The following is a 25,035-nucleotide window of genomic DNA, read 5'->3' on the forward strand; positions in this document are numbered from 1 at the left end:
CGCGGCGCTGCGGGCGCAAAGTTTCTTGCGGGCTGCGAGGGGCCGCGCTGCGCCCCGCGCCGAGCCCGGCGCCGCGCTATGCGGGAGCAGCGCCCATGTGCGCGCACGGGGCAGCTGCGGGCGGGCGGCGGCATGGAGCCGCTGGCGCTGCCCGCTAGCCCCGGGCTGCGGGCTCAGCGCGCCTTGCCGTGTCTCTTGGCAGAGGAGGCCTACCAGAAGCTGGCCAGCGAGACCCTGGAGGAGCTCGACTGGTGCCTCGACCAGCTGGAGACCCTGCAGACCCGCCACTCCGTCAGCGAGATGGCCTCCAACAAGGTAGGAGCCGCCGGGCAGCGGCGGGACCGGCCGTTGCGCGGGGCGCCGCGGCGTTTCCGCGCGTGTCGCTCGCGGAGCCGCCGCGCTGGCCCCGGGCATCCCGCCTGGCTGCGCGCCGGCGGCCGGAGCGGTGCGTGGAGGGGCTCATGCCCCGCGCGGAGCCCGAGCGGTGCGTGGAGGGGCTCATGCCCCGCGTGGAGCCCGAGCGGTGCGTGGAGGGGCTCATGCCCCGCGCGGAGCCCGAGCGGTGCGTGGAGGCGCTCATGCCCCGCTCGCGCGGAGCTGCCCCGGCGCGGGCGAGGTGCGGAGCAGGTGGTCGCGCCCCGCTGGGCGCGGCGCCCGTTCCCCCCCCGGGCCGGCAGCGCTGCGGGGCCCCGCGCGCGCGGAGCCCCCGGCCCGCTGCTCCCCGCCTTGCCGCGGTCCCCGCGGGCCCGGCTCGTGGCGCTGCCGCTGGTGCCGCGAGCTGGTGCCGGTACCGCGCCGCTGCGGAGCGCCGGAGCAACGGGAGAGGAGAGGGAAGTTTTAATTAGAGCGAATAAAGGGACTTTTTCCTTTTTTTTTCCCCCCTTTATTTGTACATAAGAAAGCGGATGTTAAATGTTTTCATGCTTTTTCACCACTTTAGTTGTAACTGGGATTTTTTTTTTTAAGAGAAGAATTGTGAGGTTTTACTCAATTTAAGCCCCATCTTTATTTTTATTTTTGTTTTTATTTTGCTGCCGTGTTTTGAGCGCTGTTACCAAATATCTGCAGTTCCTCATTACTGCTTAAGCCCGTGTTTAACTCAGGCCACATGTAAGATGCCAGGTTGTACGAGAGCTTGCAGTCTTGCAGTTTAGTCCTGCAAGAGATGTATTTCTTTTCTTTGCCATGCCTTGTGTGTTTCTGATCATTAGAGACTGGGCAGCAATTAAATCTACATTCAAAGAGTTATCTATTTGGAGCTGTCCCAGTTGCAAAACTGTGTTTTATTTTTATCAAAAATTGAAAAATGTAATGTATATGTGTATGCTTATATGTATATGTACATATATACATATATGTATATATGAGACATATATATGTGCTTTGACATATGACAGCCGTGTGGCACATGTGCTTTGGAGAGTTTGGGAGTCCGTTTCAGCACTTTCTGAACTCGATAATAAAACTTCTCTTGGCAAACACCTCTTCAGGCCAACACTTATGGCCTGGTCTTTTCCTGCAAACGTGTTTGAATATCTCTCAGTTTCCTCATAGAGTGTCTGCATAGCCATTATTTCACAAGAAGCTGGGCATCCTTCAAGTGTTTATTTATTACATCCCTAAAGCAGAGAGAACATGTCATATATTTTATGAAATGGAAAGCAAGATATTTTAGAGTAAGGTATAATTAATTACAAATCAATCTTTTTACTTTAACTGCAGCTTTTTATTAAAAGAAGATTGGTTTTTTATTATTATTATTATAAAAGATGACCACTGCTTTGCATTTATAAATAAATACCTAAGTACTGCATCCTATACTGTTACATTTGTGTTTGTTTGAACTAGTTAAAGGATAGTTTACCGTAGCTTACTAGGTAAGCTTACTGGGTAAGCATTCTTACATAGCTTACTGGGTAAGCATTCTTAACCTGTTTATTGAAACTGAAAGGAAAATGTGATTCAAAAGCAAGTTTGTTTTCTTGTATTAAAAATAAGATCATGAAGACAAGGGATACATGTGAACTATACAATAAGAACAGTTGCAGTGTTCAGGAACGCTGTGGGTTTTACTGACTTGGGAAGGAATAGATACAAGAGTACCCAGTTGTGTATCCTAAGAATAGGTCTTGTAAAATCAGATGTGAAAAATTGGGAAATGGAACATTGTCAATTTTAACATGGTTTTTCTCACTGTTTTCCTCTTTCTGAATTCCTTCAATAAACCTGTTCCCAGCGCTCCATTAGCAGTAGCTGGTGACGTGCACACATCACATGTCTGGATGACTGAAAGTGGGATGATACGGATATGGGAAAAGATCCTTCTTCTGTTCTCCCTGCTTAAGGTTACTTGAAGAGAGCAGGCAAGCCGTGCTTGCCACAGCCCCAGCATGGTGTGGGTGCCAGCGCACCCCCAAAAAATGCTCTAGAGCTGCCCTTTAGGAAGCCAGACAAGATGCCTGGCTGGCAAAGTTGCATCCAGATCCAGCTGTTTTTGAGATGATGCCTCAGCTCCCAGGCATCCCTGAAGTGGCAGGTTCCCGAGCGCCTGGAGCACTGCGTGTGAGAGCGGTCACGGGTAGATCTCTGATGCACAGATAGGAAATAAATCACTTTAGAAAAGGTCATCGTATTTAAAAGTACTGTTATAACTGTCACGGTACTTGGTGTTTTCTTAACTTACCTCATGAAATCAGGTGGTAACTAGGGAATCCCGACTTCCCTTAAAAAATTAAGGAAACTTCTGGTACTAATATTTGTGCAAGAAAAAAGTCTTGAAAGGCCTAGAAATTAGAAAACAGATAGGAGTCTTAAATTTTAAAAATGGACTTTAAAAAAAAAATGGCAATTTATTTTATAGATTGTATGTTGTCAATTTGGGGTATACTCAGTGTACCCCAATTCTGAGCAGGGACTTATTTGTTATCTGAAACAGTAATGACTGTTAAATAAGCCATGCCAATAGTAAAGATGTAGCAAACACTTTCTGCTGAACTGCACTAATTGTAGATTAGTCAAACACAGAGGAACTCTATAATGAAACGGATATGCAAACAGATATTTTCACTTCTGTAATTACGACTGTGCAAACATATCTAATGTATCGCTTTGTGTGTTTGGGTACCTGAATTTAGACATGGAAAAGTTTCAGTTCATGTTGTTTCTGTTTTAGGTTTACTGTAGTTTGCTTTTTTGCAGGATTTGCTAGTAACTGGCAATAAACAGCAACTTGGAAAAAAAAAACTCATTGAGATTTGATCTTAGGATCATCTTGGAGATTTCTTTTATGCTGAAAACTTCTGTGAATATCTCCTTGCTAGAGGAAGGTTTTTAGGTGTTGGTATAGATATTAGGTAGAGATATTAGGTTTAGATTAAATAAGATTTAAGTTTAATTCAGTTTGACTGTGCTAACTATGAAGCTGCTTTTTTGTTTCTATACTAACTACTTTGCCCGTCTAATATGCTAATATTTGAAAATGATCAGAGACAAAAGCTGAAGTTCATTTACAGGCAGTTTTTAGTGCTAGTTGTTATTGGGGAAAAAAAAAATCTATATTTTGAATTCTGTGAAGATACCCAGAGCATCACATTTATTTGACTAGAGTATTTGAAAATTAGTCCATAGTGTAACAATTAGTGCAAATGTCAGTGGGATCTTCGTTTATGTTTATGGTCCTGTACTTGTCACCCATGTGAGACATGTGAGACAATAACCTCGCTATCAACAGATATATCAACAAGAAATAAGGGAGCTTTGTACTGGCAATTAATAAGATTTTATTAAAAGAGTAGCTTTTCCGTACACATTTAGTGTAAGTTAAGAGGACAATGGAAGAAAAAAAACAACCAAAAAAACTCCACTCAAAATCTGCTCCCTTGGTTCATTTTTTGCCCTTACGTTGGGTCCTGACTTATCTTGCCAGTGTGAGCTGTTCTATAGCCACATTTTCCTGTTGCTAAAAAGTATTTTTCCGCTCTTCCTCTGCAGTGCCTGTTGCATTTCATACAGCCAGCAGAGAGAACTGACCAACATACCATCCTTGGAAAGAAAATTTTAAAAAAAGGTTAAACTAATTACTTAGTTTAAAAGCTAGATGGTTATAATAATAGACTGTACATCCCCAGAGATGCTTTGAACAGGAGTGTTGTTGTAGCACCGCTGTGTCTGCTCACAGCCCAGGTGAGCCCAGCTTTGTTGCGTGGCTGGAGCTCCTTGGCACCACAGGCACCAGCTCCTGCCTGGAAAGGACCTTGTTTTGGGGTTGTCCTGTCATTGCTTACGTCTTGGTGCGCAGAATTGGGAATAGGTTCTGGCTCCTGACTTGGTCCGTTCGTCCTTTCCCTTTGTTTTAGTCTGTGGAAGAAACTTAAGTGGTAATGTGGTCAGAAACTCCATAAGTGCTTAGACAGAATTAATCTAAAACTAATGAAATGGCTAATGAAAGTGGCTAACGTCACTTGCTTAATCATGGTTGAGAACTCTGCTTTCGTTAACAGGCTGTTTTTTAGTGTTCTCTTTTTAATTGTTGCTGCTGACTTTAGTCATGCAATTTATCACACAGGTAGAACCTTCTTTTTAGAATTTGCATTTTATATGTAGGAACATATATATATTTTTTTGTAATAGTTTTTACAAATGTGAAGGCTCAGGCAGAGAGAAGTAGTATCCCCTTTGTCGTAGTCACAGATGAGTGACCTGCTTCCAGTTATGGGGAAGGATAATGTTGTCGTATTGACTTAAGAGGATTTGAACATCAGTCGTTCTCTTGGGTGTCAGCTACTGCACATGAAAAATACGTGCTGAAAACAAAACAGGGGAAAAGGAATTTGTTGTTAGCGTGAGTAAAGTGCTGTGAAGCAGAGAGGTCCCCTGCTTTGCTTCTCAGATATAAAGAATGCAAAAATCCATGGGGTTTATTGCGTGACAGTGCCCTTATGTAATGTCTGGCAGTAGCATCGCACTTAGCCAGCTGACATGGTAGTTTAATTGGCTCTTGACGTTCCCAGATCTTTCTAGGAAAATCCAAGGATTTAGTTAGCTCTTTAGAGCGCTGCTTCTGACAAGGGTGCAATTAGGCAAGAGGCAGCTGTTTCTGAGCAAAAGTTTGAGTGCAGCATCAGCGAAAATTTTATTCATTAAGGGTTTGGATTTGTGTGGTGACAGAGTAGAGAGACCTGAGCGTATTAGAGTGATGAATCTGGGAACCTGAATGGTTGCATGTTCATACAGGATGCCAGTTTTTATTCCATAACAAGAGAAAAGGGCAAGAGCACTGTGCAGGGAAGGGAAAAACATCCTTTCCAGGTTCGCTCCACCCTTGTTGTGCTGTGGAGCCAGCCCAGAGGAATTCTGAGGCCTCTGGGCTGCAGTGCTGTTCCTTGTGCACAACCTGACTTGCTCCCGCGTCCAACTATTTGTGCTTGTGGAGAACAGCAAACTTGCCCTCGGGTAGCCACGGTGCCGAGTGAGGTTTAACGAGGAGATAGCACTTTGCTGGCAATTCTCCGCACAGACTGGCTGCGGGAAGATCATGGGTGAAGTTTGCTCTCACACAGATGGCTTGCACGAGCACGTCCTTGTCATTTGTGGACACTTCTGTCCTGTCTGAAATGTGGCACTCGTTCGGTAGAAGGTGAGGATCTTCTATGACAATGTGTGCTGCTCCCACAAGGGCTGCCAAGCTGGTGTTCAGTGAGAAAAATCATGAGTTACCTGTTTCCCTAAAGAGGGAGTGAGAGGGGCCTTTGATGGGGCAGTGGAGCTGTAGGTCTGTTGCAGAGAAGAACAGAAACAAGTGAGGTGGGAGAGGCTGAGGAGCCTGAGCAGCCTCTGCTCCTGCCGCCCATCCATGACAGCAGACAGCTCTCCCCAGCCCTCGAGGACCAGTTTTTCTGATTTGGAAATCCCTCATAACCCATGATAACCCCCTTAGCTGTTTGTCAGGGGTCTTCTTAAACGGAATTACACCATACAGACTTCCTCTTATTCTGTGTCATCTGAAAGGAGCCTAGATTTTACCCATTAAAACCAAAACTCAATAGCATTTCAGGGCACCAAACCAAGTCAGGATCCCTTAATCTTGCTGATTGAGTTGCTACTTGAAATTTTAAGAAAAACTGATTTCTGCTTTTGGTGTTCCATTTGTCTTGAAAGGACCTGAATTGAAGAGCTACATAAGAGGAATTAGGACTAATCTCTAAGGTTGCGGTGATTTTTCAGCTTTTCAGTTTATAGCATCACATAATTTCCCAGGCACTAATAATTAGATCATTTTTTCCATAAATATAAGCAAATAGTCCATACCAGCATACAACCACCCCTTTTTCTAGTCTCTTTCATTATAGGAAATGCCACAGTATGAAAAAATTCTTTCCTTTTAGTGTAATGGCCCAGAATAATATAGACAAAAGGTTGTGGAATAAGAAACTAGGATTTGATGTGGGAAAATGGCTTTACTCTCAACCACCATGATAGAGGATTTGAAAATTATGAAGTATATTGCTTTATTTAAAGTTAAAATATGAATGTTAATGTACCCTTGTTACAGCATTTGTGAAAAATAGTGTTGGATGTTTCGAAGATGTTACCTGGAAAAGGTCTTGTGGAAATGAGCAGTTCATAACTTCTCAATAATAAAGATGGAGTTTAGGGCTACTGAAAGGCCCGATAAGTATCTACCTCCTTGTGGCTTGTTGTGACAGTATTTAGAGCCAAGAACTCTTGAGTTGTGTTCTGAGTAGTGTGCTGATGTAATCATGGTTAGACCGTAAGATTTTAAGTATTTCAGCGACAAGAAGGGGCCATTCTCCTTTTTCATTTTGTGTTTCCAATAAAAGGCAACTTTTTCTCTTGAGTAAGCTTTTCATGCAATGAATAAGGTGGTCACCAAAATATCAACTCATCTGCTGAATCCCAAAGAAACTGCTTGAAGAAGCTGCTATGCAGTCTCCATTAAACTAGGAAGAGTTTTGGTTTGTCACCGTTTGCCAAAACTTTGTGTTAAAAGTCTTATTCTCTAACACCTCTAGTCCTGCCTTGGAGCTGGGCAGCCAGTGGGCCTGTTGAGCTGCGTTTCTCCTCCGAGCACCTCCTGTCTTTGCTGTCTTGGCCAACCTCTTCCCAGCCCTTCAACATAGCGGCAGTGGGAGTTGCATCTGCAGGGAATCACAAGCAGAACAGCAGCAGCGAATCAAATGGGCACAGAGGGCCTGTTGGGAAGATTATCTACAAATAAAATTTTAAAAGCTGAGCTCAGCTATTAATTAAGGTGTAAGCCACTAATGTATGACCAGCTAATTGAATTGGGCTGGCTGACCACTTCTACCAGATTCTTCGGCAAGAGGGTGTTTAACTGAACCATCAGTTTGCAGCTGCGGGAGAAAGCACTGATGGGTTTATTTGCTTGTTTGTTTGTTTGTATATAACAACATCCAAAATAGTTTTGACCTGAAACAAGGCAGGATATTTTAAGGATTTTTTTTGTCTACTTGAACCATGAGATACATTTTAAAAAATAACATAGATGCCATGGCACAGCAATATTCCCTGACCTTCCTGCTACTCAGCTTAGAGATGAGAACTTTTCCAGCTTCACGGGCTGGGGGAATGAAGCAGAGCGGCTAAAATGTGTTTGTAGGATCCACAGCTGAAACAGACTTCAGTGCTTCTGGCTCTCTCTTTCATGTGGCACGGTGACACTGTCCAGCTGGAGTGCCCGCGTGTCATGGTTTGCGGTCAGGACTCCACTGTGCTGCTCACTGCATACCCATTCATGAATAAGCTGTTTTTTCCAGCCAGAAAGATCACTCATTAGCACATTTCAGAGCGTCAGAATGCAATCCACTCTAATCAACACTAGCCTTTTGCAAAATCTTAATGAAGCAGGAGTTGCATTAATAAGTACTAGCCCAGGCTGGTTTTCAAACTCCTCCATCATTCTCCCTGTCTAATTTATCATGTGTTAATGGTAGCTTTTGCCTGCCTGTATCCATAGGCACTGTATTTTCTCTATTGACATTGCCCTTCTTCTGAAGTTTTGTCATCTTGAAGATGTCTAGAAGCATATTTTTCAGAGTCATGTAAATCAAAGCAAAGCCAGAGTTCATTTTATTCTGGAAATGACCTTACAGGAGGTTTATGCTGTTATCTGCAGCCCTGTAATCATTTTGTTATATCAATATCATTTTCTAGATATGTAAGTCCAGGGCTGTGGTTTGATGGGCATGTGATTTAAGCGTATTAGTTGGAATGATTGAAAAGACTTGTTCAGGTCAGGGTTAACATACTCAAACCAGACTATCAGATCTAGTTTTAGCCTAGGTTGACTGTATAACCTTAATTTGATAAGGAAAGCAACACTATACCGGATTGTACTTTAAGAGTTACTTTAACTATAGGCAATGAAAATGAAGTAAATTCTTATTTACTTTTTCTTAGTGGCTAATGATGCTTCAGGTCAAGGCATCAGTTTACATTTTATAAATTAATTTTTTAATAGATTTATAGATTGTAAATGGATGCCCTAGCCTTTTTCTTAAACACAGAAGCTTCATTCTGTTCAGTATAAACTTCAGTATGCTCAAAAGACATAAATTCTTCAGAATAGATAATACATTCTCTGTGCTTAAAATTTGTCAAAACTTCTTGGAGCTTTCGTAAGTAATTACAAATACTAAATACTCAAAACCAATACTTTTGTAGAAGTTTCTAACAGATTAAAAAAAAAAAATTTTGCTTTCCAGTGGACTTTTCTAAATGGTTTAGGAACGTACAAAAGCTTTGCAAGCTTTGCCAGTGCTGGCCTTGCAGGTGATTGATGATTATGTGAATTACAAGGCATTCCTCTTTGAACTTTCATAGCAGCTTCTTAAAAGGGGGGAGGACAGGCCGCTTTCTTAACACGTGGATCCCCAAGACTCTTGCTGCTTAGCTTTAGCTGACCCAGCTTCTATATTTGCTGCCACTGAACATTATGGTTAAAAGATCATGATTTTCTTGTACAGTATGTCCAAAGTTTTACATGCCTTTACATTGGACCCACTTAAGGTTACATTTCATAATTCAATTATTAGTTGCTTTTTTCTCTTTTTTAAGCATCATTAAAATTAATAGGCATGTTTTCCAGCTGTGGCTCTTTCTAGGTGTTACTGGGAAGATTTCAATTACTTTAGGAGAGCTCTTACAGCTCATCCCTCTGAAGATGTTGCAGTTGGTAGATGACATGATCCATGACATAGCTCTCCTAGAAATTCCAAGGGTTTTGGTATCTCCTGCTTACAGAACTTCATTTTCCAACTGAACCACAGAATTCCAGATACGAGAAGATAAAGTGCATGAGAAAATTCCTTCAGAAGCTAAATTTAGCTCTTGGGCACTAAACCCTGAAATAATGTCTCTTCTTTGCTAGTTACGATATACAGCTGTGCAGCTGATCTTCCTGGTTTACAGGGTCAGCCTTGTGAAAGATACATGGGTTACGGAAATGGTAAGACAATAACAGCTAGAGCCATGTAGTTGGTGTAAAGTGGGACTGTAGAAAAATAATTTTGTAACTCTGTTGTATTTTTTTTTTTAATCCAGATATATAAATTCATTGAGTTGATGCCTGTTTTAGATTTTATAAATGGGTGTAAGTAAAAGCATGCTGATGTGGATTGGGATTTTTGTTTTTCCTTTCCAATTATTATTAGAGCTATAAACATTTCTTGGTCATAGAAGACTAAAACTTCCTGGCAGACCTCAGTGTGGAGGATGAGAGGGATAGATGTTAATCGTAGATCTTGCTTAAACTGTCATTTCCATAGTAAATGTCTAAGTATGAAACTGCTCTTTAACTGCTGCTTGAAGGAGGAGTCATCTGGTTTGTGCTTTTCTTTTTTGGTTCCTGCCACAGTTTGGAGCCTGTTGTGAAAGCACAAGCTCTACACAGATCTCTCCCTTCTCCGGTCTTGCTTTTCACCCTCCTTCTTGCCCAGGGCTTGATTTTTACCCTGCTGATGCCTGTGGCTCTGCTAAACGACACCCGATCTTGTCTGCAGAGCACCTTTTCCACAGCGTTGGCAGAGGCGGCATCAGAAGTGAAGAGATCCATTTTGACTTGCACCTTATGAATGCCAGAGGCCTTCAGAGAGCCTGACTGCAAACTCAGGCGACTCACCTTGGCTTTACATTGATTTTGGCTTGGAAATGTTTTATAAATCAAAACTAGGGGTTATGCATTGCTCCTATTGCTTTACCATGAGGTAATTGTTTGAAGAGTAAGTTTCGTGGTAGGCAAGGCGAGTGCTTGTTCCTAGTCAGCAAAAGTATGTGTTGTGTTCACAGAAGAACTACAATGTTTTGGGTGTTCGTTTGCATTAACCAGTGCGTGCTGACAAGACAGTCATAAAATTCAGCACTGTGTTTGGCTTTTTAAAAGCTTGGATTATGCACCTTGTTTTTTTTTCTATATAGTATTAAATTAAGCAGTTGTTAATGTGATAGACATACCAATCCCCGTGAAGTGAGGGTGACTCTCGCACACTCAGTCCACTGAAATTATCAAGGATCACTTCCAAGGTGTTTTTTTTAATGGATTTTGCCTTTGAGAAGGGATAGGCTCAGGAATTAGCTCTACAGGGGTGGGCAGGTAAGGGCTGCCCTGTCTGCCCTTCCAGTTCTGTGTCCTGGTTTGCAGCTAGGCTCAAGTGCGGTATTCGGCTTTACAAGACAGCGCTCGAGTGTCGACTTCCATTTCCTGGCGTGTACCAACACCGTTTGTTTGGATTGATGTGGTGCGTGTGGAAGCTAATAAGAGTCTTCATATTGATTTCTATCAGGCCTTGGACTGAGCTCACAGCCATATGTCTTTAGTGTCTTTATCATTTAGATTATCTAGGAGTTGGGATAATGAACTGCGAAGCAGGAAACTTGGTGAAATTCACCCCTTTGGTGAAAGGGACAGTGTCATTTGCTGTATAAAAAAGCCATTTTTTAATGTTTTTGTCCTTTTAATGACAAAAAACCTCTTGTTGATGTGAACCCCCATGTAAACCGGTGCTGTCCTTCTGAGTCTGCAGAAGGATCTCTAGTTTCTCAGAGCTGCTCAGAGCTTTCCCAGCTGCTCTGAACATTAAATGTGAAAGTGCAAATTGGCAAAAATCAGTTAAATTTTCTCAGTTCTTTTTCCAAATATGAAGAAGATATTAGACCTATTTAGACTATATTGGTTTTGTTTAGTGTTAAGCCGTTCTTCAAACCATTAGTGATTTTTATGGAATTTAAAGATTATATGGAATTTAAAAAGTATATTTTTAAGCAGATTGAAATATGAAAATATTTTCTTTCTTAAAAAGATAAATGCAGAAATAATGAGTTCAGTGTAAAATCATTTACTTGAATAATGTCTGTATATTTTGTACCCATGTTAAAACTTCATCAAAGAATATCTCCCAATTGTGTACATGAAATCATGTCCTTTTATTAGTATAACTCAATCACTTGCTAGTATATTACTGTATTTTTAATCTACCTTTACATTTCTTATTTTACATGTCAGAATTTGTTACAGTTCCGTGTTCAGAATAAAACAAGTAATGATGTATTGCTATTGATGAAAGCAGAGGTCTTGGAGTTTCAAATTAAAATAGATTTCTTGGCTGTGCTTTAGAAGTTCATAGCTGACCTAAATTATCAATGCTAAAGCATAATAATTAATTAATTGCCAACATAGATTTGACAATTCTTGTATATAAAATATTCACCTGTTATAGACCACAAATAAAAGCAGTGCTGACAAAAGGTGATTATCTCATAGCATTACAGTAGCTACTGGAATTGCTGGACTTAAGCTTCATATCAGCATTTCTAAAGGCAGTATTGATTTGGCTGTAAAATTATGTCCATATAAATGTTGATATTTGGATATTCTGTCATATCAGATCAAGATAGCTCATGAGCAACCCACAGTAAAATTCTTGAGGGTTATTTATATTGGTGTGGTATGTGCACCCTTTAAATCTACTTATATATTAAATGCTGGTTTTTATTCTATAAAAATTAGAATAAAAATATTTCTACATTTGAATATTCCTTTATTCCTATTAGGCAAAGATGGAAGATTACCTTTTTTTAAATAAACAAATACTTTTTTTAATTAAAAAAAATGGATTTGACTTAAAAGCCAGCTCTACAAAGTTAACTAAAAATGCATACAGTTTTTCTCCTGCATATTGTGCGACTTTAAGAGGTAATCTTGATGCTTTTTTTGTGTGTTAATTCCTTGTCCTAAGTGGTGTTTTTGAACTGCCCTTGACAGGGTCTTCAAGTGCAGCTGTGTCTGGAGGTTCTGAGGTGGGGTTGAGAACCAGCCCTAGTCTGGAAGGTGCATGTGCCTTTTCAAGTTAACTAGAAGTAAACTTTGAATAATCTACGTGAGGTGGGATGGGACGAATATTCACAGGATAATTTGCCAGTATTAGGACTATGTTTATTCAGGAACCAAGCATCCAGTTGCATCTCCTGGCCCTCAGTTGTCGTTCCTGATGTTTCATATGAGCACGGTTTCCAAGAACGTGCTCTTCTGAGATGCTGTGATCATTTGTACTCTGTTTGCTCCGTATATTGTGATCAATGAGTGATGCAGAAACTCCAGTAGCCACAGGTGGAAGTTGGTAACAAGCTACTTCTTAAACCGTCTCTCAGCTGTTAGTTGCTGCTCAACTGAGCCTCAGTGGTGACAGTCAGACTGTTCTGCTTGGCTGCAGTGCAAGGTTAAGCCGGGTTGCCACAACCAAACCAACCCGTCTGACTTTGCCAGGGACAGAGAAGCCACGTGTTCCCAGTCAGACACGGATGTGTCACCTCCTTCCCAGCCCCGCGCTAACCCCTCCCTAGCGCGGCCTAATCTGAACCCTGCAGGCCGCGGGCCAAGTATGCAAACATCCCTGGCTGATAAATGGTGTATCCAGTGACAGGTAGGAATGATTGTTCTTGATGATCATAACAGGGTAGAGTTTCGCTGCACTCTGTAAACAAAAACAAGAAGTCCAGGGCCAAAACATGCTTGGGTTCCAAGTGCGAGATAAGAGACAAGTTACTGATATCAGGAGACGAGGGAGTAAGGAAATAATTCTATGAAAATACTATGAACTTCCTCATGCAAATGCTGAGGCTTTTGTTAAGAGTGGTTTAGATTATATGGATAATAAGTAGGCAATTTGGGAGATTATAGAGCTGCCTTTGGCCTGGTTTTGTATCTTGTCTTCATGTCTCTTTCATGTATACCAGTAAAACCAACCTTGCAGTATACCTGCCTGCAAAACTAGAAACCAGCAGGGTTTTTTTTTTCGCTTGTTCCTTTTTTTTTTTTTTTTTTTTTTTTTTTTTTTTTTTTTTTTTTAAAAACAATTTTTTTTTTTTTTTTTTTTTTTTTTTTTTTTTTTTTTTTTTTTTTTTTTTTTTTTTTTTTTTTTTTTTTGGTAGGAGCATTTAGATGAAGCACTCACTTGGAGAAAAAGAAGTGCTACAATTATGAGTATTTCCATGTATGCGTGAGACAAGAACATAGTAAACAAGATGGAGTATTTGCTCTGGTCTGGACAAGTAGATATTCCTATTTTTTTGTGAATCTGTTTTGATTTGCAGCATGTAGTCTCAAATGAATGGTCAGAAGCACATCATGGAATGAAAATTTGTTGATTTAATAACTCACTGATTTTTTTCCCTCTGAAAGAAGAATGACACTATCAAATACCTTTAGTTAGCAGAACAAAAAGCACAGTTTACTGAGAACTGGAGCCTGAGCTAACAAAACCATATGAAAGAATTGAGTGCACCTTCAGTCTTCATGTCTATTCTGGATGATTTATAGGAGCCTGCTGAGGCATGTATATATGGAAAAGCCGTACTGAATTTGTCTTTGTAGCATTACGTTGCCACCTGCGATTCTCTGCTTTTGTCTGTGCTATCATTGATTTTTCAGCCTTGCTGTCCTTGACTTACTGTCAGTTTCTTTAACCTAAGTGATAGTAATTACGTGCATGGGAAGTAAGTTTGTTTCATATTTGGTTTTCATAAAATAGGAGAAAATATCATGTTTGTGGTTTAGGTTTTTGCTTTTTTCTTGAGATTAATAAGTATGTTAAATATTAATACATATGGCTGCCATTTATGTTTATAACTTTGAAAAAGGTGGTGAGGAGACTTTCTTCTCTTAGCCTGAAATGGCTATCCCTGGCTATCCCTCCAAGATTTCTGATGAACTGTTATAACACTTGCTTTACTGGGCCTACAGTAGAAACATTTCATTAACATAAGCATATTAGGTTGCAGGAGAAGTAAGATCAATGTAGCTGTACCAGCGAAGCTGTATTTTGTATTTTGTGTTTTTGTCAGACTAGTCTTCTGAGACAAATAGGCAAGGCCTGTAAAAGCTTGGGTTTTGCTGGTACCACTGTATCAGTTTTAAGGTGACTGTGCTGTCCCAGCTTTGTGGGTCAGTAATGCCTCTTCTTTGCATGCTTGCTACACATACATCTCTGTAAAAAATGTGCACCGTGGGTGCAAGGCTTTCTGGCTACTGTGTTTTGGTGGATATTTGCAGGGTAGGTCTTTGCCTGCAGCCTGTAGATGTGTGTGTGTCTGTATAAGTTATTCATATGGAGGACAAAACTGCAGAAGTTCTCCTATCTGGATATTCTTAGGTTATTTGTGAATAACAGGCTGAAATTTATGGATTGATCAGAAAAACTCTATTACAAGAACCTGTGAACTTTTAATGCTTCTAATCTTCCTCTGATCTTGTGATATCAGTCTAGCCATACCAGGACTGCTCCAGTTCTCCAGGAGCCCTTGGCTTGTGTTGCGTTAGGACATCTCCTCAAGGAGAGGATAAATTTGTTACTCTTTTGTTACAAGAAGGATGAAATTCTGAGTATTTCTCTCAAAACATGGACTGTGTTTGTTACTAGTGGCAAGCTGGAATATTTTACTCATGTTTCTCATTTTCAATGACATATCTGCCAGTTACACTAAGCAAGTGTTAACTAGATAAGAACTAGAAAAAGGACAGAAACTGTGTCAGATGAGTTTAAAGTCAAACTTTTCTATTCAATAAGAAGGGACCTGGTATTTTAAAGTGAAAAAGAAGTGTTTTTTCCTCTAAAGTGCTTAAGGAGAAGCTTAGAAGCTGTGCATCCTGCCACCTTGACAATTTCTCAAGTACGAACACTTTATGGATTTAGCACAGGTTGCCTTGGGAAAGGCTTAAACTTTGCTGTAAGTGAAATTATTCTTATCCCGTAATAAGAATATTCTTATAAAGCGTTACAGCTTGTAAATCTTACTCATGCAAATAAGATGTTCAAAAAGCATCTGCAGTTTCTGTAGCCAGGATAATCTCTGCAGGTTCTAAGAAATCTCGTGCTGCAGGGCATGGGTGGTTGGCTGGAGCTGAGCTATATCTTTTATTAACAGCAGCATTCCTTTAGCATTGGTATTGCATGGTTTTGTGTGTGCTATGGAAGTGTAATGTCTTTGCAGGACCTCTAAAATGTTTGCTTTCATTGACTTGATGCTTTCATTGACTTGATTGCAAGTCTCTGCACAGCTGTCCTCAAATAAGGATAGCCATTTAATGTATATACATAGAGTAGACTACACTAGTCTTTCAAGTTAATTATTTTTTTCTTCTTTATGTTTCCTTTCTTTATTTTTTTTGTAAACCTTAAAGAATCTGCAAATTACAGAACCTTATGGATTAAAAGCATAGGAGCAGCCTCGAGACTGGGCTCAAGGTTTGCCAGTTTTATCTATTAGTTACACTGAAAAGAGTGTCCTTCACTGGCATTGCCTTTAGGAATGGGGGAGTGGTTTTGATACACTGTTTGTATAATGACCTAGTTCAAAGCATGAAAAAAAAAATAGCTACTCAATGTCAAAAGTATAATATTAGCCAAATTATGCAATTTGTCTAGTGTCTGAGGCTGGAACTTCTACCCAGCCATGTGCTGGTGCATGCCTGGAGGAGGATGGGCCCCGGGTTGCTCCTGACTGCATCTTGAAGGGAAGGATGGACACGATAGCGGCACTGAGAAGACCTGAAGATGTGAACGGATCTGCGTAATTGAGGGAACTGAGGAAAAAGACCAGAAACCTCATGGCCTCGGCAGCCCTTCCTGGCCCTCCCCAGGGCCTCTCCCCCATCAGGAGCAGCCACCTTGGCAATAACCTTCCTCAGGGCAGTCCCTCAGATACACACAACAAAAAAGATGTCACTAAAATGATTTGCTGTGCTATCCTGGGAGGGGATTTTAGAAGGAAGTCTTATCTCTTTCTTTTGTCCCATGTGTCACTTGTGTGTTCTTTTTTTTGTTTATTTTTTTATTTTTTATGTTTTATTTTGGAAAGTGTTACAACTTTTTCAATCCCCTCTATGTACAGATCATCACGCACACAGTACATAAAATACAAGTATTAAGAGAAGAGCAGTAAAGAAATACCCACTTCTGCATGTCACAGATCTGGGATCTTTTTTTCCAAGAAAAGGACTCCCAAAAGGAGTATATATCTGTCACTTTTTTTTTTTTTTTTTTTTTTTAGGTTTTATGTGAATAGTGTGTTCATGGTTTCTTCTCCTGCAATGACTGAAAGGCCAAAGAGTGGGTCTTTTGGTGGATTGCAAAATGGAAACCGTTCAGTTCTGAGATTTGGTCATGGGGAAGCCCATGTTGGGGCAGTCCTCGCAGTGAACTCCGTGACCCTTTGCCTGCAGTGGGCTGGGGCTTTGCAAGGTGGATGCAAAAGGCACCAACATAGTTGCGTATGCAGTGAGTTTCCAACTTTGGTTATCAGAAGTGGAGAGGATGAGTGGGAAGAGAAGACCCAAACTTAATCTATAAGTAGATGGGCCTTTACGTTTTCTTTCCCAGACTGGGAAGTTGACATTACCAGATTGCAACAAGTATTTGTTCCTAAATGTAGCTTAGCAGCACTACCTGCTGGCAAAGAGGAGGTGTAATATTTTTGTGAAGAAAGAAACAAAAGATTTTGACAAGAATTTTTGCCAACGCCATCTTTTGAGGGATGCAATAATTATATCCTTAATGACCCTTAATGCTACTACAAACTACAGTTTGTAGTAGCATGCACGTTTTGTCAGGACTTACAATACAAACAGTGGATTTAAATGAAGTTAAGTGGCAAAAGTTTTATTCCCCATTTCTGTATGGAAGAGAACTTCCAGTTTATCAGCACTCTTAATTCCTCTACGAGTGCCTATAATAACTGTGCATTTCAAAACTTAAAGAGTTTGAATTTTGATTTCTTATCATTTGCCTGCTTTCCAAAGGTGAGGCATACCTACTTTCTTCTCTATTTCCAGTTTTTATAACTGTTTTAGCAATAGCTAGCAATTCCTTTACAGTAGTAACTGCAAGCAGAAATATATTTTTATGCTTCTTATAACCCGAGTCGTTTGTTTTGCTTTTAGTGATAATTAATTTTGTTGACTTTTCAATTTTTCCACACAAACTATAGTTTTTTATAAAATAGGAGCATAATGGTCAAGCAAACAAATTGCTATCGAATATACTAAAGAATTTTGTAATTTTGAAAAGGCCAGAGAAGGGGTTCTCTTGTGGTGTTATGGTGTTATTTTGTTGCTTCATCTTAGGATATTTTGAAAGTTTTTTTTTTTAAGATTGTTTCTTGTAGAGTTTGTTTAGTTTATTATTGGGAAATAGTTTAAAGAGAAGAGTGACATTGAAATACCTTGCATGCATGCAAGGGATTTCTACATATCATGTAAAGGTTAAAAAAAATAAAATCAGTTTGCTGCCAACTGTCTGAGCTTGTGCCATGTGCAAACTGATCTTACATGTGACTTGTGTGCCAACATCCTTTATAGAGAAAAACCTGTAAGCAAAACAGGTTGGTGCCTGTTGAAAAATGTGTTGATACAATGAAGGAAATCTTAGGGGAGTAGGTATTTCAACTAATATTGCTACAATTTAGGTGCCATTAAAAAAAACCCTTGCCTTAAACTAGGATGTTTGTTTGGCGAGTATCCAGACCAGAGGAATGAGTAACTGCCCTGCAGTTCCGTAACTTTTCTCATTAAGACACAAATATGTCATATGCTTGCATGATTATGTTGTGGATTCATGAAATATATATATGTAAGAGCATATTCACAATGTAGGCCCCTCGTGGAGGATTTAAATTGGCTTGTAACAGTAGCTTTCCTGTGACCTGCATTGTTTTACGGTGCTATGTTAGGGAAAAAGCAAACACATAGCAGAATATTGTAAACTGGAGAACATTTATTGACATTCAGATTTCATTTACTGGGAGACTTCTGTAGAACCTGTTTTGGACTTTACCGTATCGTTATATAGAACAATTTCTGCAAGATAAACATAAGTGAATGTTGTGACTTGGAAATGGATGCTGGTAAACAAAGCATGAGTTGAAATGTGATGTCATTGGTGCTGCTTGTGCAGTTTCTCTGGGGTGATTATGGAAAATACCAGACACCTATTAAGACTGTAATTTAGTATGGGTGTGAATTACAGGTGCACACGCTGAGGTTTCCTGTGGGAAAAAGTGTAACTCTACAAACAGAAGTTTAAGTATCTTGTAGCTAATGCTTGTATTATCACTAGAGGGCAGTAAATACAAACACAGAATTATGTGTCTTAGCAAAAAGCTGCTTTTTTTTTTTTAACAATAAAGGAGCCTTTATTCAATTCAGCTGCTAAGTTTTGCTCTTTATTCCTCCCTCCTATTAATCCCAAAGTTTTTTCTTTCATTTCATTCTGTTCAACAACTTAAAATACTCTTATTTGATTCACGAGAAATATATGTCACGTCCCCGAATAAAATGCCCTTAAAGTAGTTCAGTCTAGTCCATTGTCCTTAATGAATGTAGTTTGGCAAACCAGGAGGCTGCAAGAAGCCCTTTTGGACAGGGCTTCAGGTATGAACCTTAGAGCTGAGGCTTCTTCCCGAGAGTTAGGGGTTTGTCCCAGTTGTAGCCATTCCTAGTTCGTGTGTGGGCAGCGATTGCTGCAGTTCCTGGAACAACTCCCAGGGTTTGTAGCATTCCTCAAGGTTTTTCATTAGCCTCTGTAAATCTTAAGAGAGGCTTAGGTGGAACTCAGAAGTTGGGTGATGCTGGCTGATTCAGCATGGTTTCCTTGTCCTTAGCCATCCTGCTATGTTTTCTTCCAGACCGGTCCTGCCTGCCTAGTGGCTCAGCAGAGTCCATCTCTATGCCCTTGTTTCTGGATGAAATGACTATTCCTTGCTGCTCTTATCTCCCTGTGCCAAGACTTTCCATTTTGTAGGGAGGCTTTTGCTGGGGCTCCTGACTGGGTAAACTCGAGATGAATTTGGCTAATTCTATGAAGATGGTCACGTTTGTGACCAGGAGGAAGAGAATTAGCGATAGGTGATTATTGCTTTTCTCTGGTGCTTGAAGCTCAGTGTAAAGGTAGTTTCTGATATTTTCAGACAGGATTCTCATTCTGTTTAGGAGATACGGACTATATGTTCCCATTTATAACACACAGGAATTTGGAAAATTAAAATCTGTGAAGCATTTAGCTGTTTTGTGGCATCCTTGTACCCAGGACTGATACTCATATTTCTCTTTGGAGGCTCATAGTACAGCTTGGTAGTCAGTCTAGGGGATTGCAGCTGAGAATTCAAAAGCACTGTTCCGCCTTCAAAGCTAACCACATTTCTGCTGGAGTTTCCGTATTACCATCCGCTGACCTGTGGAAGGAAAGACCAAGATTGTAAATTATGTCCCCTGTGGGATAGTTCCAAAGTACTGCAACTGAATCAACAAGCTGGCTCTTGAGCCTTCTTCACATCCTTTTCCTCCAGCCTGACTCATTGCCATCTCGCTTTCCTGTTGACTGAGCCTTCTGCAGCCTTTGCGTACGCGCAGGAGCCAGATGGCAACAGCAAAACCTCGCTGAAAGGCTCAGGATTTTGCTTGGGCCTCTGAAGAGGCAATAATTCTCCTCGTTGTGCCTGTCAGTAATGTCTTTCCGTATATCTGAGGTCTTGCACTGGATGTGTGGAAAAGTGGTCTTTCTTTGAAAGTCTTAGATCCTCGAGACCTGAGCCATAGGATCTTTTGATTCAGTCCATGTGCTCAACAGTGGGTGTGTAGGTGCCTGCAGGGGCTCGTGGTAAATCATATGCGTCAGTGATGGATAAAAGTATTAAATCCTCACTTACACTGGTGAATTATCTCTACTTTGTTCGTTTACAAAACACACAGTCTTCCTTTTTCTTGGGGGGGGGCAGTATCACTGTGGGATGTCCTGTTGCGTTTCCCCTGTGACCCTGTAAATCCTTCCCGAGTTCCTGCTTTCCAGGGTAGAGCCCGTTGTGGGTTGTGCTCCTTGTCCCTGGGTCTGTAACTGGGTCCTGAATAACAGTCTGAGTGATACCAACAAACAAAACAAATGGCTGTGATGGCTTTACCCTCACATTTTTTTTTCTTCCCAGTTTTTCTATTCTCTAAAAAATTTCATGGTGTTGACTCACTTCCAGATCTCTAGTGAAAAAAATTAAGTACTGTAACATAGTGTCAGGTCCAGTAGAACCGGACCTAAAACTGTTCCACGTGATGAAGTCTTCCTGTTGATGGTTGTTAGAAATCATAGAATCATAGAATGCTTAAGGTTGGAAGGGACCTCAGAGGTCATCAAATCATTCAGTAATCAGTGTCTTAACCCAATTATGTGCCTAACTTGCAGAGTCATATGCACTACACAGTACTAAATCAAAGGCCTTAAAACAATCCAAGAATATTCCATCTTTAAAGAATTAAATGATATTGACTGGCATTAATTACATTCCAAACTCTTACTTCTTTATCAAGAAATGCTTAAAAAATCTATAATTGAGTTTTTCCATAACTTTCCCCAGGACTGGTGTTTTGTGAAGCAGCCTGGAGTTACCAAGCCATCCTGACTGCAAACTGTAGATGGCACAGTGTTAACACCTTTGCACTCTGTGGGAATATATCTTTTTTTCCTAAAAATCTTACTAAAGCTGCACATCACAAGTCCTGGGACTTCTGCCACCTCTTTTATGACCCTTGTGGAGAAAGTTACCCAGGCTTGTTGATTAATAATGTCTGTCATTACCTGTGGATTCTAAGATTTTATATTTTTTTTTATCCCTCAAGATCATTGTTTTATTTCTACCTATGCAATAGTGCTTATTACCAACTTCCTTATTTTATATTATTTATTTTATATTTTTATTATTATTATTTGGTTATTGTCATTCCTAGCTTTACTTTGGTAATTTCCATATTCTTTGCTTGATAAGAACAATCATAGAAAAATGTTAGTATTCCCCACAACACACACACAGCTTTTATCTTCACAGATACAAATGTATAAAAAATACAGATTTTTCTTTCAGATTGCCAAATTTCTGTTAATCTCTAAATTTATGCTGTTTTTATCTCAGATTACTCTTTTTATTTGTGTGTGGCAGCTATTGCTATATACATGTCTACCTACCACAACCTCCTCTAATTATTCACTAATTAGAATTATTTGAATTCTGCCTCTGAAGCTAATTATTCCCTTTTTCCAATTTGGGAATTGAGGCTGAAAATCAGCAAAAACAATTACCATAAATCAATGCGGGTGTGAATGTTCCGGGTACAAATTTAAAGTAGTTGGTCATGCTTTCCCCTGTAGCCACAGTCAGGGGAGTGTCTGCAGAATAAATGAGGCCACACTGGTGGCTTATATCATAGCAATTGGTAGTTTTGTTACGTTTAGATTAGGAGCCTCAGGAAAAAAAAATCCTCATACAAATTAGGAATAAACTGTCAGCGTCAGTGTCATTTCTTACTATCAGTATAGTTGTTTTTCTATTAAAATAGATCAAAAAATATAAAGTATATTATAACACATAGGTATGTGGGAAGAAAGAGTGCCCTGATAATCTCTGCTGCTATAATTTATCTGATTCAGCATGTAGTTTTCCTAAAGACTTGTAAACATCTTAAAAGATAGAAATAACAGAAAAGTCCACATGAACCATAAAACCTCAATAGAAGAATTAAAACTGCCTAGCTAATAGCTTTATAGATAACATCCTTCAACAAATTCAATAAATTAGAATTCAGTAATTTTTTGGGTATGTCTTTGTCTCATATATTGGTGTGGAATTAAAAAATCAAGGTTTTTTTAATAAGAACCTGATATAATCTATATAATGGCTTTTTAAAATATTCCTTATTTAATACAAACTTCAGGGTTTTTAGGACAATTTTAGTAAGATATAACTAGGAAATAGCCTTTGAAGTGCCACGAAAAGCGATGAAAAAAACCTTAACTTTGCAACACCCCCTGTTACTGCCAACTTGAACCAAGCTGTCTTACAGACGTACGTGCCTAACTTGTTAAGCAGCCCAGAGTAAATGGCTGATCTAAGTCATGATATGAATAGCTTAAGGCTAAGGAATGGGGGCTGCTCCAAGGAGCATCCCTGAAGAGTGGTGTTTATTACTATTACTATTACTATTACTATTACTATTACTATTACTATTACTATTATTTTCTCCCCCTGTCCCCATCCTGGGTAGGCTACAGCCCTTTTATACATTTGTACTGCAATGGAAATCTTTGAGGAGCCTCTATATCTGGGAATTCTTGGATGGGGAAGAGTCTAATTCCCCATCCCCAAGGCTGCCTGGTCCCAGCTCATGCATCTTGCTCTGTGCAAAGGAGGTGGTGTGTGGTGGGGACACTGCAGCTCCCTGCCACTAACCCCTTGCCCTCTAAATTGCTGTGATTTTGGGGAGGGGTGGAAGGAAATCCTGCAGCATATTTACTGTGAAAAATCAACAAAAATATTTTCAATTCTTAGAGCTGATCCTGGGTAGGTGGCAGCAGTGCTCTCTTGCGGGTGATCTGGAAACAATGCAACACAGATGCAAAGCTTTGTATTTAGCATTACAAAGCAGAGCTGGAACAAGCAGGAGAAATATTTTCCAGAAATACTTTTTAGACTATTTTAATATCATCCTGAATCTTTAATAACCTAGGTCTGTTTTAAAAATTACTTAGTAATTATATGTGTATAGTAGTATATGTATTCCAGTATATATATCATATGCTAATATATATGATGTGTTCATTCACATGTTCTTTGTTTTATGTATTTTAAGGAAAGCTATGTTTTCCATATGAAAATGTTATATATGTGTGCTAGATAATTTCTTGACTGTACCCAGTTGTCACATTGCTGTACATGCCTCTCCTGGAAGGAAGAAGCTTTTTCAATCTTACATTTCCCCCCATTGATTTTTCTAGATTTGGTTCTTTTTTGAGCACATAGTATTGCTGACATTGCTGTGTAGCATCACCCAGAAAAGTTGAAACCCCTTCAGCCCAAAGCTGCCTTATGACTGTTGTTGGTCAGCATCTTCCAGTGAATCAGCAGTGTGGCCTTGGGCTGAGCGCTGCTCCTCATTCAGCTCGTCCTCAGGCACTTCCTCATTGTCCTATTAGGAAACTCTCCCTTCTTTTGATACAACAAAGACTCAGAAATTTGCCGCAGTAATGCCTATGCCTTACATAAAGTGGTGCAAAATAATGTTGTCCTCCTCAAGTTTTGGTCTCTGAAAGGCAGATGGTGGGATATTTTATTTAATGCTCTGAGTCAGCTCACTGACACACTTCACTTTCAATTAAGCCTTTTCTCTGGTTGTTTTTTTTTAATCCTTCTTATTTTTTTATTTTTTTTTCCTGTAAGATGTAGCTGTAATTAATTGTATTACTCTGCCAAGGCAGAAAGAGCAAAAGTTGAATAAATGCAGCGAGAATCTGAGGATTCTTATGTCTTTGTTCTGGCTTCTCCATGGAAACTTCAAACTTGCTGGGAATTACAACACTCCGCACATGAACTGCTCGCTTTATCTTAATAATAATTGCTTTTATCTACTACAATAAAAAGCAGTAGAAACTGGGGACTAGCAGATTGGCCTGATGGGCGAGCAGATCAGTTTTTAATCCGGATGGCAGGAAAATCCAAAAATACTTATATTTTTAACAGTATGTCTTAATTGCTCAGAAATCTCAGTAGTTTTAGGGTTTTTTTGGTTTTTCTTTTTGGGGGGGAGGGAGGGGGAAGAAATGGAATTAAAGCTCATATATTTCCCTGGAATATGAAAAGTCGCCCGAATGTACGGAATAGTACAGAATAGCCATTTTCCCTGTCATGCATCTGCTGAAGAGACGTGGCAGCTACCCCCTGAGACCGAAAGAGCTTAAACTAATTCCTTTTGCACGGAGTGAATGCCGCGGGCAGGGGTGCTGTTGTTGAACGGCATTAGCCATGGGAAAGAAGAGCTGCCCCGTTCCCGGGAGCACCGGCCGCGGTGACCAGCGGGCAGTGTCTGTGCACCCTGTCACTAGCCCCTCGCATCCCTCTTTTCGGGGGACAGACTATTGGCTGCTAGTGAGGCTCTATGGGAGGGATTACTGCCACTCTTTGTGGCTTCCCCTTCAGGTCCTTATTTGGTAGCTGTTGATAGAACAAGACTTTCCAGCAGCTGAGCATCTTGCCATACATTATTCATTAAGTCCTGGTGTTCAGGAAATATGCATATCCTTAGCTCTACGGATATTTCTTCAACTCGTGCAATCTGTCTCCTCAGCGTAGCCTCGGAAGGTCTGGAGTTTTACAAATGGCATTTATACAATCGGAAGAGCACCCGGTTGGATTTCATTGCAGAATGTCTCGTGTGCACCTAATTGCTGAGACCCTGAAGATCAGCAAAAGGAATTGAGAGGGGAAAAAGAAGGGATCTTTCTTCTTGAAAGTACTTGCAGTATCCTATAGTGAAGAACTGATTAGTTTAGATTGGTAGTATCAAAAAATCAAAAATGCCTGAGGCAAACTATTTACTCTCAGTTTCTTGGGGCTACATAAAGGTAGGATTTTGTTTTATCTTTTAAGAATGTTGATATGCAGTGCATGATTGCATGGTGACTGGAGAGCATGTGT

General features: G+C 40.2%; 1 protein-coding gene across 3 annotated transcripts in view; it reads left to right on the forward strand.

Moving 5' to 3' along the window:
* The window catches only part of PDE4D (phosphodiesterase 4D), a 303,714-nt gene that overhangs the window by 259,169 nt on the left and 19,510 nt on the right, over positions 1-25,035 (forward strand). For 2 of the 3 annotated variants that reach the window (XM_026037174.1, XM_026037182.1), the window contains exon 6: positions 203-315. In XM_026037174.1, coding sequence (XP_025892959.1) covers positions 203-315 — 113 coding nt within the window. Of the gene's footprint in view, positions 1-202; positions 316-24,811; positions 24,963-25,035 lie in introns of those variants that run through there. The other variant, XM_026037189.1, reaches the window with a different exon arrangement.

This window comes from Nothoprocta perdicaria, unplaced genomic scaffold (assembly GCF_003342845.1).
Source record: "Nothoprocta perdicaria isolate Ctin4 unplaced genomic scaffold, notPer1 scaffold_1, whole genome shotgun sequence".
NCBI lineage: Eukaryota > Metazoa > Chordata > Aves > Tinamiformes > Tinamidae > Nothoprocta > Nothoprocta perdicaria.